Source organism: Xyrauchen texanus, chromosome 47, assembly GCF_025860055.1.
Source record: "Xyrauchen texanus isolate HMW12.3.18 chromosome 47, RBS_HiC_50CHRs, whole genome shotgun sequence".
Lineage (NCBI taxonomy): Eukaryota > Metazoa > Chordata > Actinopteri > Cypriniformes > Catostomidae > Xyrauchen > Xyrauchen texanus.
Window position 1 is genome coordinate 8,094,923 of NC_068322.1, and position 21,798 is coordinate 8,116,720.

The 21,798-nt window shown below is 38.5% G+C and overlaps 3 protein-coding genes and 1 non-coding gene across 5 annotated transcripts in view; all 4 read left to right on the forward strand.

Annotated features, from left to right (window-relative positions):
* LOC127638683 (myotubularin-related protein 5-like) overlaps nucleotides 1-6,970 on the forward strand; it is a 72,780-nt gene extending 65,810 nt beyond the window's left edge. Inside the window, 8 exon segments of the mRNA XM_052120317.1 lie at nucleotides 1,001-1,127; nucleotides 1,531-1,661; nucleotides 1,816-2,055; nucleotides 2,145-2,252; nucleotides 2,574-2,779; nucleotides 3,971-4,058; nucleotides 4,414-4,545; nucleotides 4,657-6,970. Of these exon segments, the coding sequence (XP_051976277.1) occupies nucleotides 1,001-1,127; nucleotides 1,531-1,661; nucleotides 1,816-2,055; nucleotides 2,145-2,252; nucleotides 2,574-2,779; nucleotides 3,971-4,058; nucleotides 4,414-4,545; nucleotides 4,657-4,755 (1,131 nt within the window). The 3' untranslated portion in view covers nucleotides 4,756-6,970.
* A 504-nt stretch (nucleotides 6,971-7,474) lies between these two features.
* trnay-gua (transfer RNA tyrosine (anticodon GUA)) lies at nucleotides 7,475-7,562 on the forward strand. Its single transcript is given in 2 exon segments — nucleotides 7,475-7,511; nucleotides 7,527-7,562. It is a non-coding gene; the product is annotated as a tRNA-Tyr (tRNA).
* A 388-nt stretch (nucleotides 7,563-7,950) lies between these two features.
* Nucleotides 7,951-12,318, forward strand: LOC127638681 (H/ACA ribonucleoprotein complex non-core subunit NAF1-like). The gene is made up of 9 exons (XM_052120315.1): nucleotides 7,951-8,006; nucleotides 9,121-9,668; nucleotides 9,765-9,915; nucleotides 10,127-10,220; nucleotides 10,338-10,420; nucleotides 10,992-11,152; nucleotides 11,279-11,330; nucleotides 11,517-11,607; nucleotides 11,891-12,318. Exons 1-9 carry the CDS (start codon nucleotides 7,968-7,970, stop codon nucleotides 12,217-12,219), a joined length of 1,548 nt encoding a protein of 515 aa, XP_051976275.1. The 5' UTR covers nucleotides 7,951-7,967; the 3' UTR covers nucleotides 12,220-12,318.
* A 4,115-nt stretch (nucleotides 12,319-16,433) lies between these two features.
* LOC127638682 (coiled-coil domain-containing protein 136) overlaps nucleotides 16,434-21,798 on the forward strand; it is a 37,002-nt gene continuing 31,637 nt past the window's right edge. For both annotated transcript variants that reach the window (XR_007969891.1, XM_052120316.1), the window contains exons 1-2: nucleotides 16,434-16,512; nucleotides 16,756-16,988. Coding sequence is in view for 1 of the 2 variants with exons in the window: in XM_052120316.1 (XP_051976276.1) it covers nucleotides 16,934-16,988 (55 nt within the window). In the remaining variant the exon portion in view is untranslated. The remainder of the gene's footprint in view (nucleotides 16,513-16,755; nucleotides 16,989-21,798) is intronic.

The window sequence follows — 21,798 nt, forward strand, 5'->3', positions numbered from 1 at the left end:
ATTATATGAGCAGGTACCAGAGAGGCAGTTAATTAAAGCACTCCAATACACAGATTTATAATCCTGCTGTGTCAACTAAACCTGTCACACCTTCAAAGATGTGATGCCACCTCTCATTGCTCATCTGGATTGTGTATGCTTTATCCAACTAATTTATTGTGTATATAAGGGCAGAGTTTCCTTCCCCATACATGGAATTAATGGGGGTTGCTTAACTGCATGATTTTAGGAGATTAGATCAACATTTGACGGCATATCAAGAACACAAGATTTCCTGTTTGATAATGATGATTAGGCCTATAATGATGATTAAATAACCATCTAACCAAAAACAACCATTATTTGATCTTACCTTGGTTATTTGAGATAACTGTGATAAGCATTCTAATTCCAATCACATTCGAATGCCCATTTTGCCCATGGAATTTTAAGCAAATATACTGTATAAATGCCATGAATGACACATTTTCGAGTCCGAGCGTCCTTAAAAGAAAAGCCCTTAAAGAGACAATTAATCGCCATGGCCCTAAAACAGACGATTAATTATCATAATCACAATTATTTGTTTTGTAATTAATCATCAGCCAAATTTCATAATCTTGACAGCCCTAATGACGATAAGGTTTCAGTAGTTCAGGAGATCTGGTTTCCCATCTCCCTGTTCATCTCAAATGGAAAGTGACTTTGAAGAAGTAAACTTATCTCTTACTGGTTGATTCTGTTGCCCACTCTATTGCTTTAAAAAGGGTTTTATCTCTTTGCTTTGACTCCGCTGTTTGTATATGTTCCATAATTAAAGTTCTGATTGATCACAGTGTGTAGTAATAGGAGAACTGCTTACTCTATCTAAAGGTGCTCCACAAGGTTCAGTCCTCGGGCCAATTAGTTTCTTATGCATATGGTTCTCTGTTGTTGTCCTGAGCATATAAACATGGCTATTATCAATATCTAAATGATTTGTCACAATGAAAACCCTCTCATCTGCCTTTTCTTCCCACAGATCCATCTGCAGTTCCCCATGGAGTTTGAGTTCAGTCAATACTACCTGAAGTTCCTCGCCTACCACTACGTCTCCAACCGCTTCCGCACCTTCCTGCTGGACTCCGACTACGAGCGCATAGAACTGGGTGAGTCCTTATTCATTGATTAGCACAAAATTGCCATTAAGATGCTACATAATGGCAACTGTAAACTGTTCATTGTTTTGTACCCTCAAATAGAGTAATGCTGTCACAATTGGAGTGGTGGTGGCGTAGTGGGCTAAAGCACTAAACTGTTAAGCAAAAGGTTGTTTGTTCGATCCCCACAGCCACCACCATTGTGTCCTTGAGCAAGGCACTTAACTCCAGGTTGCTCCGGGGAGATTGTCCCTGTAATAAGGCCTCTGTAAGTCGCTTTGGATAAAAGCATCTGCCAAATGCATAAATGTAAATTCAAGCTTAACTTGACATGATGTTTCAAGTTAATATTTACAGTATGCAATCATTAAACTCTTTATTTTGGCCCTGTCCCAATGTATTGTCTGTGCAGGTGTTTTGTACGAGGAAAAAGGCGAGAGAAAGAACCCTCAGGTGTGCAAGTCAATCTGGGATTATATTGACCGTCTCAACAAAAAGACCCCCATCTTCTACAACTACATGTTTTCTCCAGAGGAGGAGGAGGTATGTGTGTGGAGGTCTTTCTAATTATTATTATCTGTAATACATACTGTAGACCTTGATAACAAGTTTCTATCATTGAAGTTCTTTTAAATAGTAGTAATTCTCCAGTGCCCTCTGTTGGTCAGTGACTTTAACTCACTCTTTTTCCTCACAGGTCCTAAAGCCCTACACTTACATTTCCAATTTGAAAGTTTGGGACTTTTACACAGAGGAGACGCTTTCTGAGGGTCCGTCCTTTGACTGGGAGGTGGTGCGGGGACGGCAAGAGAAGCCAGTGGAGGAAGCGGGCGAGAGACAGGAGACGACGGCGCCCAAGTCCCAGCGGAGGATTGTATGGCCTTGCTACGACAGCCTCAGTAAAGTAGTGCCTGATGCCATCACAAAGCTGTTGCAAGTAAGTAACGCAGCAAGAGTTTGCGTTGCATTAAAACACACATACTGAAACACAGTTACTGAAGGTTGTAATATTGTTTGTGTTCCCAGGATGTGCAAAACCTGGAAAATGAGTTAGGACAACCTATGGAGAAATGGAAGGACACATGGGACAAGACTAAGACAACCCAACGGGCCGAATCCAGATTAGAGAGCCGGGTTAGATACAAAGATAAAAACCATCTTATTGCTAATGTGCATGGTTCCTACATTAATGTAAACCTGGTAGCCTAAAGGCTGTTGGCTCGAACCCAGCAAGTGTTTGTCCTTGAACCATTACCATTGTGCCCTTAGTCAAGACATTTACCCTCAGGATCTTCCAGTGAGAATATCCCTGTAATAAGGGCATTATAAATTACGTATTACTTCATGAAAAATTTGTATTTATTGTCTTATCTGTACCTACTGTACATGAATGTTCCTGAATCCCGAAGCCATTCTTGTAATCAAGAAATGGTTTCTCTCTTTCTTTCCCCACAGCACTCGTTCTCCACCTCCCTGCTCATGTCGTCTAATCTGAGTCACCAGCGGCGCTCTCAGGGTTTGTATCTGCAGAAGAGTGGGGCTGGCTCCTCCATTAACCTAGCTCTGGATTGTGAGGTCAACACCACCTCCACGCCCGCTTCTGGTCGGCCCAGGACCAGCACGCTCTACAGCCAGTTCCAGAGCACAGAGAGCGAGAACAGGTCAGTTTAAAAGCAAAGGTTTATGAGAATCCAGCATAGTTATGGCTGTTTAAAGGGATATTCTGGGTTCAATACAAGTTAAGCTCAATCGACAGCATTTGTAGAATAATGTTGATTACAACAAAAAAAATATTTCGACTTGTCCCTCCTTTTCTTTAAAAAAAATATACAAATCTGGGATGCAGTTGCACTTGCAATGGAAGTGAATGGGGGCCAATCTGTACATTTTAAAATACTCCGTATAGCCACAAGACCTAAACAGTATGCATGTTGACTTGATTTTAGTGTGATAAAATCACTTACTAACCTTTTCTTTGGAAGTTATCCAATTTTGCAACTTTGTTGCCAAGACAATTTAATACCGTAAACCCTGTAATTACTGCAAAAACATCAATATGAGCAAATTTTCAGCTCAAACTTAACAATAATTTATGTAAAAGCATCACATTTCTGCCTTTTAAACCCTCCCGATACTGGCCCATTCAAGCGCATCACTGTAATTTTTTTTTTTTTGAGGAAATAAGGTCCAGCTGACTGTACATAATCCCACTTATTACATTGCAACTAGGCAAATAAATAAATATGTGGACATAAAATATTGATTTGCATTGAAAATATGTTATTTGAGAAGAAAGAAATCACTGAACAGCTGGAATCAATCTGACTCCTCATTATTGAGCCTAATTGTTACACGACTAATTGCTAAACGAACAAAAAGTAGACATGAAACATATATTTGTGTTTAAATTATGTAATTATGTGAAAAGGAAAAAAAAGGCTGAAATCAACCTCCGGTTCTGTTGGTGTTTATTTTTAAATGAATGACCGTCTGACTGCTCATTATGCATCTTATTACAAGACTTCTTGCCAAATAGATGCACATGAAACTGATTTGAGTTGAAATAATTTTATTAGCTTGTAGAGCTCGCAGCTATGAGAAGCAGGAGCGACTGCAGAATCCGGACGAGCGGTCTGATTAATGGAGCTGCAGTTATTACAGAGCAAAATAAGACTGCTAGAGGGTGACAGTAACCAATCAGAATCTAGTATTCCAGGATGCTGTGTAATAAATCGAGTCAATGTTTTTACATAACAGGCAGGCAGTAGTATTTAACCATGTAGCATGTTTATAACTGAGCCACTGCTTTGTGAAAGTCTGATTTCTACTTCTTTTTTTTTTTTTTTTTATAGGAGTTTCGAGGGTATTTTACACAAAAGAGGCGCTTTGCTGAAACCATGGAAACCACGTTGGTTTGTACTGGACAAGACCAAACACCAGGTACATTATAATTTTAGAGAATGATGAAAACATTTTGGGTTTTTAAACCGTATTAAACTGGAAAAATTTAAAAAAATGTACCCACTTTATATTAGGTGGCCTTAACTACTTTGTACTTGACCATTTAATAGAATGTACTTATTATGTACATAAATGTTGTTGCATTGTAAATACATTTAAAGTACTTGCTTTTAATTACTTTTGTAGTTACACTGTTAACTTACCCCTAATCCAGCCCTTACCCCAAAACCTAACTCTAACCCCTAACCCTACCCTTACTGCTAAACCTACCGTGCCTCAACCAAGGGTTTAGCCAAAGACAATACAATTGATCTTCTCTTTGTCTCTTGCTCAGTTGCGATACTACGAAACAAGGCAAGATAAAGAGTGTAAAGGAGTCATCGAGTTAGGCGAAGTGGAATCTGTCTTTCCGGGAACGCCGACCATGGGAGCACCTAAAAACATAGATGAAAAAGCCTTCTTTGATGTAAGATCTCAATAATTCCCATCAGCTCACTTTGCTTATTGATTGTTCACACATGTTTAGGTGTCCACCATTAACGCTCATTAACGCAATTTTTATCCCTCTCTTTCTCAGCTCAAAACAACTAAAAGAGTGTACAACTTCTGTGCCCAGGACAGCACGAATGCACAGTTATGGATGGACAGTATTCAGAGTTGCCTATCTGATGCATAGGGGAGGAGGGCCTTATGGAGGAAAGAACTGTGAAACTTCAGGGGGGTTTCAGAGCCATTGATGGACATTGCTCATAGCCAATTGGCTGAGCTTCCCACCTCACATACAGAGGGAAGTTAGAATGGGCATGGCTATGGTCCCGTGCCAGTGGTATTGAACTTTACAATGCTGCACCTCACCACATTTCAGCGTTTTGGTTAAAAAACGTTAAAAACCAATGAAACGACAAAACAGAGAATACCCTCTAAGACTTATAATACCTGTGGTTTCACCGTGTTCCTTTTTTTTTTCTTTTTACACAATCACAACCCCTGGATGATATCTAATGCTTATTCAAAAGATGCATGGTCTCATTTCTGACAGACTGCGATTCTTCAGCTACCGCTTGCACCCTCCCATATTGCTTGGATACTGCCAAATGCCCAACTTTTATCTATGCAGGGGCCTGTGAATGCCCAAAAACTATTCACCGCTTGCAAAAGAGTGACCCTAATGTAATGTTAACCCCTTCCAATCTCATTACTTTCACTATATCATAGCTGCCACTGGCAGGTTAAGTTCTCTTGCTCCCTTCTGATTGTTTGGCTTTATCAAAGCCCATTCTGAAGCTGGGTCTCCAAGCAACGGTTCATGAAGGAATATGTTCAATATATTTGGTTATTTACGTCAAAGTAATACACAAAACTTGCATTCTTGTAACAGTGTACCATGGCAGGCACATTGCCCAAACAATGCCATTTGCAGATTTTGCATTTAGATTTAACTGTTTACAAACTAACCCTTACAATATATTCCTGGGGTCTTCCTCGTTTCTGCTTTTCTTGAAGATAGATTTAAAAACCACTATTGCTATTGAGAATGGAAGAGATGCTAAAGGAAAAGGAGGGATATATTTTGACAGGATCATTTATACACAGAGATAATTCTTTGATTGTAGAAAACGAAAGATGCAAACAAAAGTGGGGCAGTGTCTGGAGGGTTTTTTGTGAAGTGTCTGTTTACACCAATCAGAGGCTGGAGCTGGCTGCCATGACAACTGTGCTCCACATTACTTCCTGTAAAAGTTTTGGGGAAAATGAAATATACAAATTTTACAAATGTATGCATTGACATAGTGATAGGGAATAACCCCTTAAAATGTAATCAGTATGGTTTATTGGGTCCACATCATGTTTTAGACCATTTATACCTATACTGTATATGAGGTTTTATGGTATAGTCATTTAAATATTCTACTTGTTGGAATTATATCACAAAAGTGTAACTTATAATTTGAGAAATTCGTCTAGCGCAAAATCAAATGCCATTCTACCGACACTGGTTGACGTGTGCTTCCTTTCCCCCGTCTCTGAGCCTTGAATCTGTCTGAATCAGTGTTTTAGTTAGTCTGTTACATGTTCTGTTTTGAATCCTGTACATAGAGGAGTTTGTTTATATTATTCCTTAAGAGAAAGAAGAGTCTATTTTACTGGACTTGGTGAGGATGCATACAAATATCACTGGACTGTTCTGTTGCATTTTATTCCATTATTTGTCCCAGATTCAAGAACTAACACACACACACACACACACACACACACACACACACACACACACACACGACGTGTAAAATAGGGTAATGCGTATGAATTGTTGAATACAACATTTTAAAAGTCTTTTGTTTTTGTTCCAATAAGTCCTTTTGTATATAATACTCAAATATGTATGTTAATGGTAGTAATTTATTTAACTTTGTCTCCTGAATATGACTCCTCAGAGCACCACTTAACTTTTAAATTAGAAATCCAACATGTGCCATTGTTTATCTCTGTGTTAACATGATTAATTATAAATAATGAGGCTCACTCAGTACAAACTGACAACACAAGTTTCTAGGAAGCAGCAAAGCTAAACTGTATAACTGCATTTTAATTATTTATTTTTCATACATTTGTTTAATAGATTACTTTCATTTGATACAGGTTTTGTTGTCAATCATGCCATGTGTGTTTTTTTTTATTAAACCACTGTGGGGTTCACAGCCTCCTGATATTTGTCTGCTTTTGTCTGTGTTCACTGGTGTCAGTGCAAGAATTTATATTAATTTAAGAACACGAAAGTAGACTGATTCCATTACTAAAGCATTGTTATAAACATATCTGCCATTTGATTCCGCGTGTGGTTCAGCTGAGAGGTTGTTTCAATGATGTATTGTTCATAAGTTGTTATTCGTGTTTTCAGGGCGGGTAGGGAGTTTGGGAATTAAAGTGTTACTAGTATCTATTTTTCAGTGTCATTCATCTGCTGCTTATTTTGCTTTGAGCAATAATGCAGAAGACACGTGTTTTAAATGTACCCGTGGCTCCACCTACTGCTTATTTATTAGCATTACAAGAGCCGTCTCGCCTACATTGATGTCTTGTAATGTATACCCATCTTTAGTATTGGTAGATTAATATTATATATTTTTTTCTGATGTTAACAAAATATCCTTTATTTAACTCTATATGGTTTCATCTCTAGTTAACATGCCTCAGACTCGTTGATGAGCAAGACACTGTTATCTGATATAATAAATATTATTATCTGATTGGATAAAATAATCAGTCATTCATACGTCAATCTACTAGTTTAATGAATACGTAACAACTACGGCACGACTAATGATAATGTTACACCGAACGCGTATTTGTCTTCGTTTCCCATGTTAATAAGTGTTGTTTTATAGCTTGTTGAAAGACCTTCGATAGCTCAGTTGGTAGAGCGGAGGACTGTAGAGTTCTAATGCTGTTATCCTTAGGTCGCTGGTTCAAATCCGGCTCGAAGGAATAATTTTTTTATTACACATTTGGAGGCTACGGTATACATTATATAGTTCCCGATTTATGATGATGTTGTACTTGTGGGTAGTTTATGGATCATACTGACATTCTGTTAAAACTCAAGGAAAGAATAATTGATGCCAACAAGTATAGCAGTCTTTCTCCTTGTCTCTCAGGTTATGTTCTTTCAATATTATAAACATATCTTAACTTTTGATATACAAATTTTATAAATAAATACAACATTTAAATAAATTATATATTTTTATTGTGACAGTTATGATTAGGACAAACTAGGGGCTTTTATTTTGAAATTATCTTAGCGGTTCCTGTTGCTGTGGCGTCAAGTGACGTAAAATCTTATTTGAAGCGCTTTCCTCGCGCTGTTCTCACGTGGAAATCCAAATAAACATGGAGAGCTCCATCGCTGAAAGCATCAATGATAGCAAGGTAAACCGTGTTGACACCCTCATGTTTGTTATTGATCATTCATTTGATTTTGTCCTTGCTTGCTGTAAAGTGATCGGATTAACTGAGCGAGTGCTGAGTTTTAGAAAAGTGTAAATAACCAGCTCTTGTGAAGCGTAAACATATATAAACTTTTCAGCAACCACAAATTGTATTTATTTTACCATAATGAAATGGTCGATGGATAACACACTGCACTCATGTGGATATTCTTTGTTAATGTAGTTATACAAATAATAATACATTTAATTGGAACTTTATATAATACAAATGACTGAAATAATACCACCCTCTGTATACAACCATCTTTCCTTAACACCAAGTTAGAAACCTATTACTTATGGTGGTTTGACATGTATAGATTCATAATCCACAAGGGTGTTTTGTACTTATTTGTTATTGCAGGATCAAGATGTACGGAAGACCTGTACCGCAATGTAAAAAAAAAAATAAAATAAAAAATAAAATAAAATAAATGCTATTATTTCGAGATTAAAGTCGAAATGTTTCGAGAATAAAGTCGTAACATATATTCTGAATATTCTCTTTCCGAAGTATGCTCCAAAAGCTTTCGATTCTTTGATTATGATTGCTTGAACCGTATAAGAAACTCCGGTTAAAAGCAAATTCATCAGTAGCATTTCTTCGAAGAAAGATTTGCATCTGCTCCATAGCAACGTTTTCAGTCCCACGATCGGCACGGATTCTTCTAGGACAACCATCTCTATTCTTTACTGTCTCAATGAAATATGTTGCAATGACTTTCGGGTCATTATTGGTGAAATACACTTTCAACCACATCACATTACGTGAGAATCCATCAACACATCCATTAATGCAGAGGCCGTACGGTTTAAGCTTGTCATACGAGTCAACGTGCCACATAAAGTAAAAAGCTACTGTTATGTTTAGATCCATGTCAGAAGCAGTTTGACTTCACTAAGAATATATGTTACGACTTTATTCTCGAAACATTTCGACTTTAATCTCGAAAAGCTTCGACTTTAATCTCGAAAAGCTTCGACTTTAATCTCGAAATAATAGCATTTATTTATTTTTTTTACAATTGTTTTTTTTTTTTTACATTGCGGTACAGGTCTTCCGTAAAGATGAGACCAAATCTGGAATAGAAAAAATGGAAGTGCATAGTAACATTTTACCATTTCAGCTGAAAGCTGATCAGAGCTCCAGTTGTCAACTTGGACCAGCAGGAGAACCGTGCTCCAGTAATCAGTCTAGACTGACGGGAGATCAGTGCACCAGTGTTCAATTTAAACAGACAGTACATAAGTGCACCAGTATTCAATTGGAACAGTCAGGAGATCACTGCAACAATATTGAGTTGGAACAGACAGCAGATCAGTGCACCAGCATTCAGTTGGAACAGACAGCAGACCAGTGTATCAACATTCAGCCTAAACAGTGCACCAGTCCTCAATATGGGCTGACAGGAGATCAGTGCATCAGTATTCAGTCTGAACGGTGCAGCAGTCCTCAGTCGGAACAGACTGGAGATCATTGCACCAGTGTTCAGTTGGAACAGGCGGGAGATCGGTGCACTATCGTTCAGTCTGGCACTGGATCCTTGGCTCTTCTGAGTATGCAGTACAGAGGAAACGGCTCAGATGGCAACTGCTCAGAAAGGTGAGATCAAAATACATCAAAGTATCTGATCCCTACAGTAATATTTCCAACATTTTATTATAAGAATTGCTTTTTTTTTTTTTTTTTATGTGACAGTGACACAGATTCCTCATCCTCCACATCCACCTCTTCATCATCCTCTTCCTCCTCCGAGCCTTTAATGGTGAATCACGCTGAAGATGGAGTTGCCAAAGGCCATGGAAAGGGGCTAGCACCAGTGCAAACACAAGATGGGCTACTTCTAGAGGTGGGGGTTATAAGAAGGATTTTGGGTGCCAACTGTGATTGGATTTTGTGTAACCATAATTGTAAGATTGCACTACAGAGTGTATATATCTTTTAACATATATGCTATACTTTATGCATATTTAAATAGTAGTGATACTACATGGTAGTGCACTCTATCTAGTGACCTTTCTACATAAGAATGACTTGTATGTCATCTCTTGGTTGTGTAGGACCTCCCTGCAGTGGAGAACTTGACCATCAGCCTTACAGGGGATACAGAGATTGAGCCCGTTGGAATGATATCAAGCATTGTAGAGCGTTTAGGTATTATTTTCCAAAGTTGATTCTGTAATACCAAACTGTCAAGCATGCACTATTAAATGTGGTGTCATTCTGCCAAGTGCCAACACTTGGCACCTTAAATCGTCTCATGTAACTTAGTGATCGTGGAGTCATTCAAGAACACACCACCATTGAATGAGGACAGCGTGTTATTCAGCAAAGACAGAAACTCTATTGGAAAGGTCAGTAAGAATAACCTCTATTTGGGAGTGAAATACATTTTGACTCGTCCCTCCTTTTTCTTAAAAAAAAAAAAAACCTGGGTTACAGTGAGGCACTTACAGGTCATCACATTTTTTTATTTTAAAATACTCACTGTTTCAAAAGTATAGCCACAAGATGTAAACAATATGTGTGTAAACATAATTTTAGTGTGATAAAATCACTTGCTAACCTTTTCTGTGTAAATTTTACATCTTCGTTACCATGACGATGTAATGTCAACAGCACTTAAAATACTAAAAGGAATATAAAAATGACAATTTATACAAATTTACAGCTCAAATAATACACAATTTTTACCAGAAGAATTAATCCAAGTGCTTTTATGAAATTATAATCTCACATTTCTGCTTTTAAACCCTCCAAAAATGGTCCCCATTCACTTCTATTGTAAGTGCCTCACCGTAACCTCCATTTTTACTTTTGTTTTTAAAGAAAAGGAGGGACGAGTCAAAATACATTTGTGGCTTAACTTGTACTGAACCTGGAACATGCTTTGTGGTAGGACTGAGCTCTTTGATTTCTCCTCAGGTTTTTGAAGTCTTTGGGCCAGTTTGTCAGCCCTACTATGTTTTGAGGTTCAATTCCCATGAAGACATAGACCAGAAAGATCTTAAAATTCGAGACCTGGTTTACTTTGCCCCAAAAATCAAAGATTTCACAGACTACATCTTTACAGAGCAACTCAAAGAGTGAGTGTCTCATCAGATCAACAGAACGCATGGGCGTAGTACTCTGGATATTTCGGTTCTGGAAATCCTCAGTGCTGTTGTATTTTCCACTTCCTGTACATTTACAAATGATTCCTCTCAAACTAGAACCAAAGGGTCAGATGCATCCTGGAAAAATGACCAGGAACCACCTCCTGAGGTAAATGTATCCCTTTTATGACAATTGTTTGGAGAATTAGGTCAACAAAGGCTTAAATTGTGGCAGAAATTATAAAACGCTTGCTCTAATATCTCTTGCATAATCGGGCAGTTCATTATCGGTATTACCTGATATTTACACTTGTTTAGCCTCTCCACTGATTTCTGATCACTCTGTTGTTTGTAGGCACTAGACTTTAGCGATGATGAGCAAGAGAGACTGGCCAAGCAGAAACTGAAAGAGCAAAAGAGACGACAACAGAACGATTCTAACTCTGGTGGGTCAAGCAGCCATCTTATACAAATAAATCTTTTTTTATTTTTCATTTAACGGTCACTGATTAAATATATATATATATATATATATATATATATATATATATTCTTTTTTTGTTCCCATTTTTGTATCAATTTTAACAGACTTTTTTTTTTTTAAGTAGAAAATGCAAACACTCATCACATTAATACATGCTCAATCAGCATTTATCCTAATTTCTTTAGTTGGAATGATTCGTCAATGTAGATAACTTCTCATAACTATTTTATTTGCTTCCTTAACAGAGGACGAGTCAGATGTCCTTAAAGCTGTGCCTCCTCAAAAATGTGCTCGGCGGAAACCCAGACAGAATCACAACGTTCCACGTGTGCAGCACCACAATCGCGGCGGTGGTTTCCATAGCAATTATCATGCACACCCCTACTTTCCACATTCTGAGTACATGTACCCCCCTTCAGATCCACACATGTTTCCCTTCCAGGGCCCAATGTACCCACCCTATCACAGACCACCGCCCTTTCCCATGGGCATGCACCCTCGGCCCCCAGGCGCCAATCAGGGCTATATGTTTCAGCCCCCACCTCCTCCCCCACCACCACCATCTAATCGATAAACCTGTGATTTAATTATCTTCCATTATCACCAAATCTTGTGCCCAAAGAAGGGAACACAATATTTGATAACTAACTGTATACATGTGTATAGTATTAAAAGAGTGCAATTTTGTATTAAAAATGCTTAATTTCTCATTTTCAATATGACTTTTTCACACACACACAGCGAGAGAGATTTTTTAATTGCTTTGTGTTCAGTATTCTATTTTTGCAGTTATTTTATACATTCATTACATAAACAATAAAATTAACTTCTAAGTACTCTAATAGTATGAGTAATAGTAATGCTTCCATGAGCACCTCTTATAGTGTTTATAAACTCAGCAAAAAAAAAACTTCCCTTTTTCAGGACTCTGTATTTTAAAGATAATTTTATAAAATCCAAATAACTATACAGATCTTTATTGTAAAGGGTTTAAACAATGTTTTCCATGATTGTTCAATGAACCATAAACAATTAATGAACATGCACCTGTGGGACGGTCACTAAGACACTAACAGTTTACAGACGGTAGGCAATTAAGCTCATCTGGGTGAACGTTCCTTAGACATGCTGCATGGAGGCATGAGTACTGCAGACGTGGCCAGGGCAATAAATTGCAATATCTGTACTGTGAGACGCCTAAGACAGTGCTACAAGGAGACAGGAACGACAGCTGATTGTCCTCGCAGTGGCAGAACACGTGTAACAACACCTGCACAGGATCGGTACATCTGAATATCACACCTACGGGACAGGTACAGGATGGCAACAACAACTGCCCGAGTTACACCAGGAACACACAATCCCTCCATCAGTGCTCAGACTGTCCACAATAGGCTGAGAGAGGCTAGACTGAGGGCTTGTAAGGCAGGTCCTTACTAGACATCACCGGCAACAATGTCACCTATGGGCACAAACCAACCTTCACTGGACCAGACAGGACTGGCAAAAAGTGCTCTTCACTGACGAGTCACAATTTTGTCTCACCAGAGGTGATGGTCGGATTCGTGTTTATCGTCAAAGGAATGAGCGGTGCACCGAGGCTTGTACTCTGGAGCGGGATCCATCATGGTCTGGGGTGGTGTGTCACAGTATCATAAGACTTAGCTTGTCCTTGCAGGCAATCTCAGCACTTTGCATTACAGGGAAGACATCCTCCTCCCTCATGTGGTACCCTTCCTGCAGGCTCATCCTAACATGACCTTCCAGCATGACAATGCCACCAGCCATACTGCTCGTTCTGTGTGTGATTTTCTGCAAGACAGGAATGTCAGTGTTCTCCCATGGCCAACAAAGAGCCCGGATCTCAATCCCATTGAGCATGTCTGGGACCTCTTAGATCGGAGGTTGAGGGCTATGGCCATTCCCCCCAGAAATGTCCGGGAACTTGCAAGTGCCCCACTTGCCCTTGCAAGTGGGGTAACATCTCACAGCAAGAACTGGCAAATCTGGTGCAGTCCATGAGGAGGAGATGCACTGCAGTACTTAATGCAGCTGGTGGCCACACCAGATACTGACTGATACTTTTGATTTTGACCTCCTCCTTTGTTCAGGGACACATTATTCCATTTCTGTTAGTCACATGTCTGTGAAACCTGTTCAGTTTATGTCTTAGTTGATTAATCTTTTTATGTTCATACAAATATTTACGCATCAATTTGGTGAAAAGAGTTTATGAACTGTTACGACCTGTAATCTAAATTATATGCCAGCTATTGTGTTAAATTGAATTACAAAAACTGACCAATTCTGTAACCTTTATTCCAAGTGTCATTTATCCATCTTTAGCTGGAACTGCAGCGTTGTGCTTTGCCAGTGGTTTCTGATCATAACATTGCTGTTTTAGATCAAACTTTAGTATTGCTTAATGATTAGGATAACTGTTAACTGCACACATTTCCCGGGAAATTTATAAGACATCTTACAACATTTAAAAAACAAGAATCTAACCACATGACACGCAAGCAAGCAGTGACCGCCTACGCAATAATCACCAACCAATTTCACTTCCGCTAGCCAACCGGAAATTCCGACCACCTAGCAAAATACAGTGGACTCACTGAGAATATCTGAACTTTCTTCCCTTCAGTAATTTCTATATAAACCAGTTTTGAGACTGGGGGCTTTCAAAATTTCCGGAAAAAAAAATTCTCTTCACTATCACGCACTGTTATAATTGTATGTAAAAATGTAATGCAAACAATGATGTTCAGCGATACTTTGACCTGCTCTGTGCCTGCACCATAGCAACATTTTTGCCCAGTTATCACTCAAGCTCTTTCGATGTTTTTTCTTCTTTCCTATAAAAAGTTTTAATAAATAAATAAGCAGAAAATACTTGGAGAAAAGTGTAACACGTCAGCAATATGAAAGCATTATTCCCTGAAATAAATATTTTTTTTTTTACATTTATCATGCATTTTCTTTTCAACGTTATTTAAATTACTATTTTACCTTTAATAAATGTACTTTAAACTTCTGTCAACTTCTTTAGTCAAGATTGAAACCACTCAAAAAAAAAAAAAAAAAAGTTTAAAGAATTTTATATTAAGTAATTGTTCACACACACACACACACACACACACACACACACACACACACACACACACACACACACACACACACACAAGTAGGCCTAATTGTAATAAGTATTTATGGGATGTTTTAATCCAAATCAGCAGATATAGTTGGATTAAATTATAGAAATGTATGTCGTGTTTGTGCATTATCCATAGGGAATTTGCAAGTGTGATATATTATCAGCCTATGTGAATTTTCGAGATTTCTTCGTGGCTGATAGTTTACTAAGAGGAGAAAACGTAGGCTACTATAACCCACCTTTTTTGTTTTCCCTAATGTGAAAGAAGTTTGTCATTTTCCAGGCCACAATTATTTTTATTTCCACAATTAATTTTTGCTTGTGGTAGCTTGTAGGCTACCTCCTGTGCTCACGTTCATTCTCAACATCTGTTATTTTTTGTCTTTGTAATCAGGTTGTCTTAAGGTCTATTTGACAAAATCCCTCTTTCTTTTATATGTTAGCCTATGCTCGTGATGGAGTGGTATTGGAGTAATGGAAATGTTTTTCCTCCTCCGGGAGGAGTCCGTGCAGGCCGTGTCGCTTCTGTTCCGCAACGCTGCTGTAACTTGAGTCAGGTTCACTGATTGGGATGACTGGGACCACAGTTGGCTAGGATTGTGTATCGTACAGTCTGACATAATAGGCTATTGCTCAGTGTGCCATGGCGATATCAATGCCTTCATATCGTACAGTCTGACAAGCAACAATCTTAAAGGACTGTAAACATCCTACAGTGTATAACGAGCTTAAATTGCCTGGGCAATGAACATTCTTAATTTTATCATTCAAAAAACCTGCCAAAATCATTCCAAAGCAGCCAAAATTTTACCACCCATTTTACCCACCATTTTTCTCCACTCAATCTGGCAAGACTGCTCATATTACTCTAAAATACGAAATGCACATGTGCATTAGCGAGTTGATTGACAGGTGATGTCTGTATCTAAAAGGTGATTGTCTCTTTTACCTGCAAGGTGTGACTTGAGCTAGAGCTTCTTGGTTGGGCGTTTCAATTTCTCCCATTTATTTAAATAGAAGTGACTTGTCTCTCTCTGCTAAATGTTCTCTGGCCTCACACTCTACAGAACTACAATGCCCATCATGCACTACGTCTCCTCCCGAAGTTTGCACACTTTTACTCCTGATTTTTCGCAACACCAGGACAGTAAATGTGTACCAAGCAATGTGTTACTTTATTTAAAAAGTAACTCAGATATTAGGGTAGAAATTGCGTTACTTTACACATTACTCAAAAAAATAATCTGATTACGAAACGTTACTTTTATCACGTTACCACCAACACTGTCCATAAGCAATGTAAAAGATGGACGTAAAAGCTTGCAGGTAAGATTGTAATCTGGGTTTGAAATTAACAACCGCCAACCCGCCAAATGCGGCCGTGACGGGTAACTAACTGTCTCTCTTACTAGCCACTTCGGCGGGTAACGTTTTTTCAGGGTTTGTCCTACATTGAAAATTCTGTGAAGATGACAAAATAGCAAACTGGAGTTTGGGAGACAAAGGGGGAGCAATAGAGCAACAGGGAGTGATTGAGTGAGCGAGAGAGAGAGAGAGAGAGAGAGAGAGAGAGAGAGAGAGAGAGAGAGAGAGAGAGAGAGAGAGAGAGAGAGAGAGGAGGAGGGCGTGGAGTAAACGACAGATCATACACAGCGAGTAACGGAAACCTTAACTGCAAGCGTCCTGAGCTGCAGACACATCTCATTAAAGGTAACCAGAAAAATGCTCTCTGTGTATGTTTGAAAGTCAGAGAATGGTAATGTTACTAAAACAGCCTTGATGCTGTGTTTTGTTTCAAGCTTTGTTTTGAAAGGAGTCAATAAGAAAAAGAGCACAGTTCTCCAGGAAGAGCATAAATAATTTCTAAGCAGCAGTTAGATGGTGATGTGCGCAGTTGTTTACTAGGATATTGAACTGAACTGTGTCTTTTTTTGTCTCGTGTGTGTGTTTCAGGATGTATCGACCGGTGCAGCACAGTGTGTGTGGAGCCTGACGTTCCTCCCAGGGCTGTGTGTGATTGATTGTCTGTCCTGTTTGTTGACCATTATCACTGCGCCTGTTTCATTGGTGAGAGTGTGTGTGGACATCAACCCCCCACCCCCATTTCCTGGGGCCTGTCGCCACGACAACCATGGACTGCGGATTGCGTCTTCCTCCCGTCATTGAGGAGGTCTTGGATTCTGCAGGTGCGTGTGTATGAAACAGTGTTTTTACAAGTGTTAATTTGAGTACAGGAATGCGTTGATGTGTCAAAATAATTGTTATTGTCTCCCCCCCTTGTTACCTGGTCTGTCTTGAGGTAGGAAACATGCAAGGTTAGGTTTAGAAAATCAAGGCTATCCTGCTCTCTCTCTCTTACACTTTTGTCTGGTGTGTGGTGTGTGTGTGTGTGTGTGTGTGTGTGTGTGTGTGTGTGTGTGTGTGTGTGTGTGTGTGTGTGTGTGTGAGCGTGTATTTATCACTTTGTGGGGACCAAATGTCCCCATAAGGATAGTAAAACCCGAAATGTTTGACCTTGTGGGGACATTTTGTCGGTCCCCATGATGAAAACAGCTTATAAATCATACTAAATTATGTTTTTTGAAAAGGTAAAAATGCAGAAAGTTTTCTGTGAGGGTTAGGTTTAGGGGTAGGGTTAGGTTTAGAGGATAGAATATAAAGTTTGTACAGTATAAAAACCATTATGTCTATGGAAAGTCCCCATAAAACATGGAAACACAACAGTGTGTGTGTGTGTGTGTGTGAAAGAGAGAGAGAGAGAGACATCCAATACCTTTATTTGGAGAGAGTTGAAAGGGTGAACTAAGAAAGATGAAATTGTATGAAGGAATCACCTCAATGCAAGCTGTATTGAGCAAGGAAACTAGTGGCTCTCGATTGAATGGTCTAGCTGGAGGGGATGTGATGTCAGCAGCATTCTCATTAAACTAGAAACCGAAGAGATTCGAAACTCAAAATGAGCTCAAATTACCCAGAGAAAGGAGAAAACATTAAACTGTATTTACCAAGCCAGGTAATTAACGTTTATATGAAAAAACACCAGCCTGGTTTGCTGGACTGTTTGTCTTGATAGTACGGAGTTGTGTATGACTCAAACCTGAAAGAAAACAGGGTTTCTGTATCTAAATCTTTCAAAAATGAAGTGAGGATTAAAATACAGATAAATATTACCAAAGCATTTTTTGATTTGAAAAACCAAGTGCTCTTAATTTCCTCATTAATCTGGTGAAATAGATACAAAAACTTAATTTGGTAAATACTTAACATATAGAGCATTGTGAATGAGCCAAGATTATGTTATTAATAGTTAAAGTCCCATGTTATACATCAAATACATTTTTATGGTTATTATTAGGATTTTGGTTGAACAATATACTGTATCTGGGATTTGATAAATTTTGGACTGTTGTAGCCTCTTGTGTCTGCACCCATCAAGTAAAGAAAGACTATGAATTTTTTTGTCCGACTACTCAGTTATCAGCCATTTCCACCACCTTAGTTATCGATCGACCAGTTGTGGTAAATCTTCCATTTTGTGAAACACAAGACTCGACATAATATCTAATAATTATATATTTTGGCTCGTCCCTCCTTTAAAAAAAAAATGAAATAATTTTAATTTCCAGTAAGGCATGTACAATGGAAGTTAATGGGGGCCAATTAAAACATTAAAATACTCAATGTTTAAAAAGTATAAATGCAAAATGCAAACAGTATGGGTGTTGAGATGATTTTAGTGTGATAAAATAGCTTACTAACCTTTTTTGTGTAAAGTTATAGCCAATGTTGCAACTTTATTGCCATGGTGATGTCATGTCAATAAACCCTATATATATCAATATACACACGTTTTTACTGAATAATTATTATATTTATAAAATTCTAAGATTCACGTTTTTACCTTTTAAACCCTCAAAACATTGGCCCCATTCACTTCCATGTAAGTGCCTTACTGTAACCTTAATCTTTGCTTTTTTAAAAGGACGAACAAGTTGAAATTTTTATGGCAATCAATATTATGCCACAATTGCTGTCGATTGAGTCTAACTTGTGTTGAACCCAGAATTTTAGTTTTAAGACATCATAGGCATGCTCCCAATGTGAAGGCTGTTCCAAAAAGGTAGGTTCCTTAATTATGCTGCCTCCTAAGGTATCTAGTTTTGGCCAAAATCTGAAGTAGCGTCGTATATGTCTTTCCCCATGTAGGCAAACCCAGAATGCACCGCGATTAATTCGGTGGAAAAATAAATCCAACTTGGTGGATGAAGTGAGAGAAATTTCCATAATGAATATAAATAGAATTTATAAGTAGAATACATAAATACTGAAAAGTATTGATAATCTGTTATATAATAGAATATAATGAAAATGTATCTTGCTTAGCCTGGCATCTTAGATTAATTTGAATTTATCATCACGGTCCATTCTGGGATCAGCTTCCTGGGGAAGTATACGTACGATGCTACCATATAATTTGGCCAAAACGCTTACATCTTAGGGTGTAGCATAATTAAGGTATCTAACTTTTGGAACAGCCTTTACGTCTGGAGCATACCTTTGATGCCCAAAAGTGCTGCCTCCGGAGGCAGCTCGCAATAAATTGTGTGAGGAACTGGCCGAAATTTGCATAGTTCTTTTACATAAATCTTGCATTAAAATCGAATTCTTGATTGTGTATGCATCTGATTTGACGTCAGTGATGCCAAACACAATTGTTTTTTCGAATTTCGAGTCTAGTTGGTGCCGCGACATGCTTGATCAACCTCAATAGTTTTTTTCTTTCACGTGCTGATTATTTATAGGGAAATTGAGTTCCTTGTCACCATAAATGGAAATTCTTTGAAGACGGGCATCAAGGAATTCTTGAAAACCAAAAACATGCTTTCTGATACAGTATGTTGCATGCTCACTAGGCTGTTGTTATGAAGCAGTTTTATATTTTCTGCATGCATGTGTGTACAATCTGTCCATGCATTTATTTTACTCCCTAGTTCTCTCCCTGGAAGAACTTTTGCGTCAAAATGTACTATTCTCTGCAAAAACAAGAAATATAGCTTTAAACAGTGCCTCTGATCAAAAGCAGTACCGCATCTGACCTTCAAAGCATCTCTCACATCGTCTTCAGTTCTGTTATTCCTTTGCGAAAGAGCCTTTCCTCCTGTGATGAGACACAAGGATTGTTTTACTTCATCAGACCTGGTGTTACTGCAGTAAATTGGGACAGTAATAAATAATTTTATGTGGACTGAAGAGTTATGATGGAAAGATAGATTGAAAAAGGGAGGAAAGAGGAGTGAGAGAGAGGATCATTTTTGCAGCACTACCCCGTCAAACACACACTCTTGTTTGCTGTGCTTCCATGACAATTCCCTCTAAATGCTCTGCTGATTTTACCAACAATAATGGCACTGCCTACCTCTCCTTCATCCGCCAGACACCCACATGTTCCACATCATTAGAGTGCCTACTAGCATTCCTTGTCCACCCCCAGACGATGAAGACACGTGCTCTTTCTCTCGCCGGCCCACATTCTTGGGTGCCATGGTGCCCACACAGATTGGATCCAGCCGAACCTCAAAGTTTTTTCTGCTGCAGTCATTGACTTCATTTGCATATAGAGGCCTCTGTCTCTCTTTTTCATTTCATGCCTTTTAAGTGTTCGTCCATGTTGCTCCAGTAAATTCCAGTGACTGTTGACATCAAGAGATTGAAAGTAAAGTCTGTACAAAGTTACACATTTTCAACTCCTGTCATGACAATTTAAAACCATTAAACACTCTAATTTTGCATGATAAGCACAAGGAATGTGACGGTAATGCATATCCAGAAGTTAAACCAATTAGAACAGTAGTCCCACTGTTAAAAGGACAATTTCTTTTTGTATCGAACAATTAATAAAAGCGCTTTATAGACTTCCAATGTAAGTGCTTTAACATGCAAATTTGTTTTGTTTGTAAAAACTGATGGACAAGTCAAATTTATGTTCTAGGTTTAAAGACAGCATGCCACAAATGCTATTAATAAAACTTAAGGGGATAGTTCACCCAAAAATTAAAATGTACTCACCCTCATGCACAAACAAAGATTTTTAGAAGAATATTTCAGCTGTATAGGTCCACGCAATGCAAGTGGAATTGTGAGTGCCAGAAATGTGAAGTTCCAAAAAGCACACAAAGGCAGCATAAAATAATTCCATAAGACTCCAGTGGTTAAATCCATGTCTTCTGAAGCGATATGATAGAAGTGGGTGAGAAACAGATCAATATTTAAGTCCTTTTTTACTATAAATCTCCACTTTCACATTCTTCATGCATATCGCCATCTACTGAACAGGGAGAGGAATGTGTAGTAAAAAAATCAATTAAATTTTGCTCTGTTTCTCATCCACACCTATAATATCTCTTCAGGAGACACCGATTTAACCACTGGACTTAACTATGGATTACTTTTATGCTGCCTTTATGCCCTTTTTGGACCTGCAAAGTTCTGGCCCCCATTCACTTGCATTGAATGGACCAACAGAGCTGAGATATTCTTCTAAAAAATCTATCATTGTACTCAGCAGAAGAAAGTCACACATCAATGATGGCTTGCGGGTGAGGAAATTATGAGAGAATTTTCATATTTGGATTGACATGTTTTGAACTCAGAACATTCCTTTTAAGGAGCTTTGTTGCTTAAATGTTGCAGAGGTTTACATACATTGGCCTCTGAACTGAGAGTGACACAAACAAGGCATATCCCAGCTTTCCTTCCTCCAAATCTTCCTCCTGTCCATCCTGCGGAGCTTCCTCCATGTCAGGGATGTGGGAAGTGGCACTTCAGAATGTTCCAGAAAAGCTGATGGTGGGAATTTCAAGGGCGGTTGAAGTGAGATCACTCTCAGTTAGCAAGAAAAGTTACATGCGCGCGCATACACACACACACAGATGGAAAACTTTCTCACGAGTGAGTTCTTAAGTAGTCCACTGAGAGTGCTGACTGGGAAAATTTCTT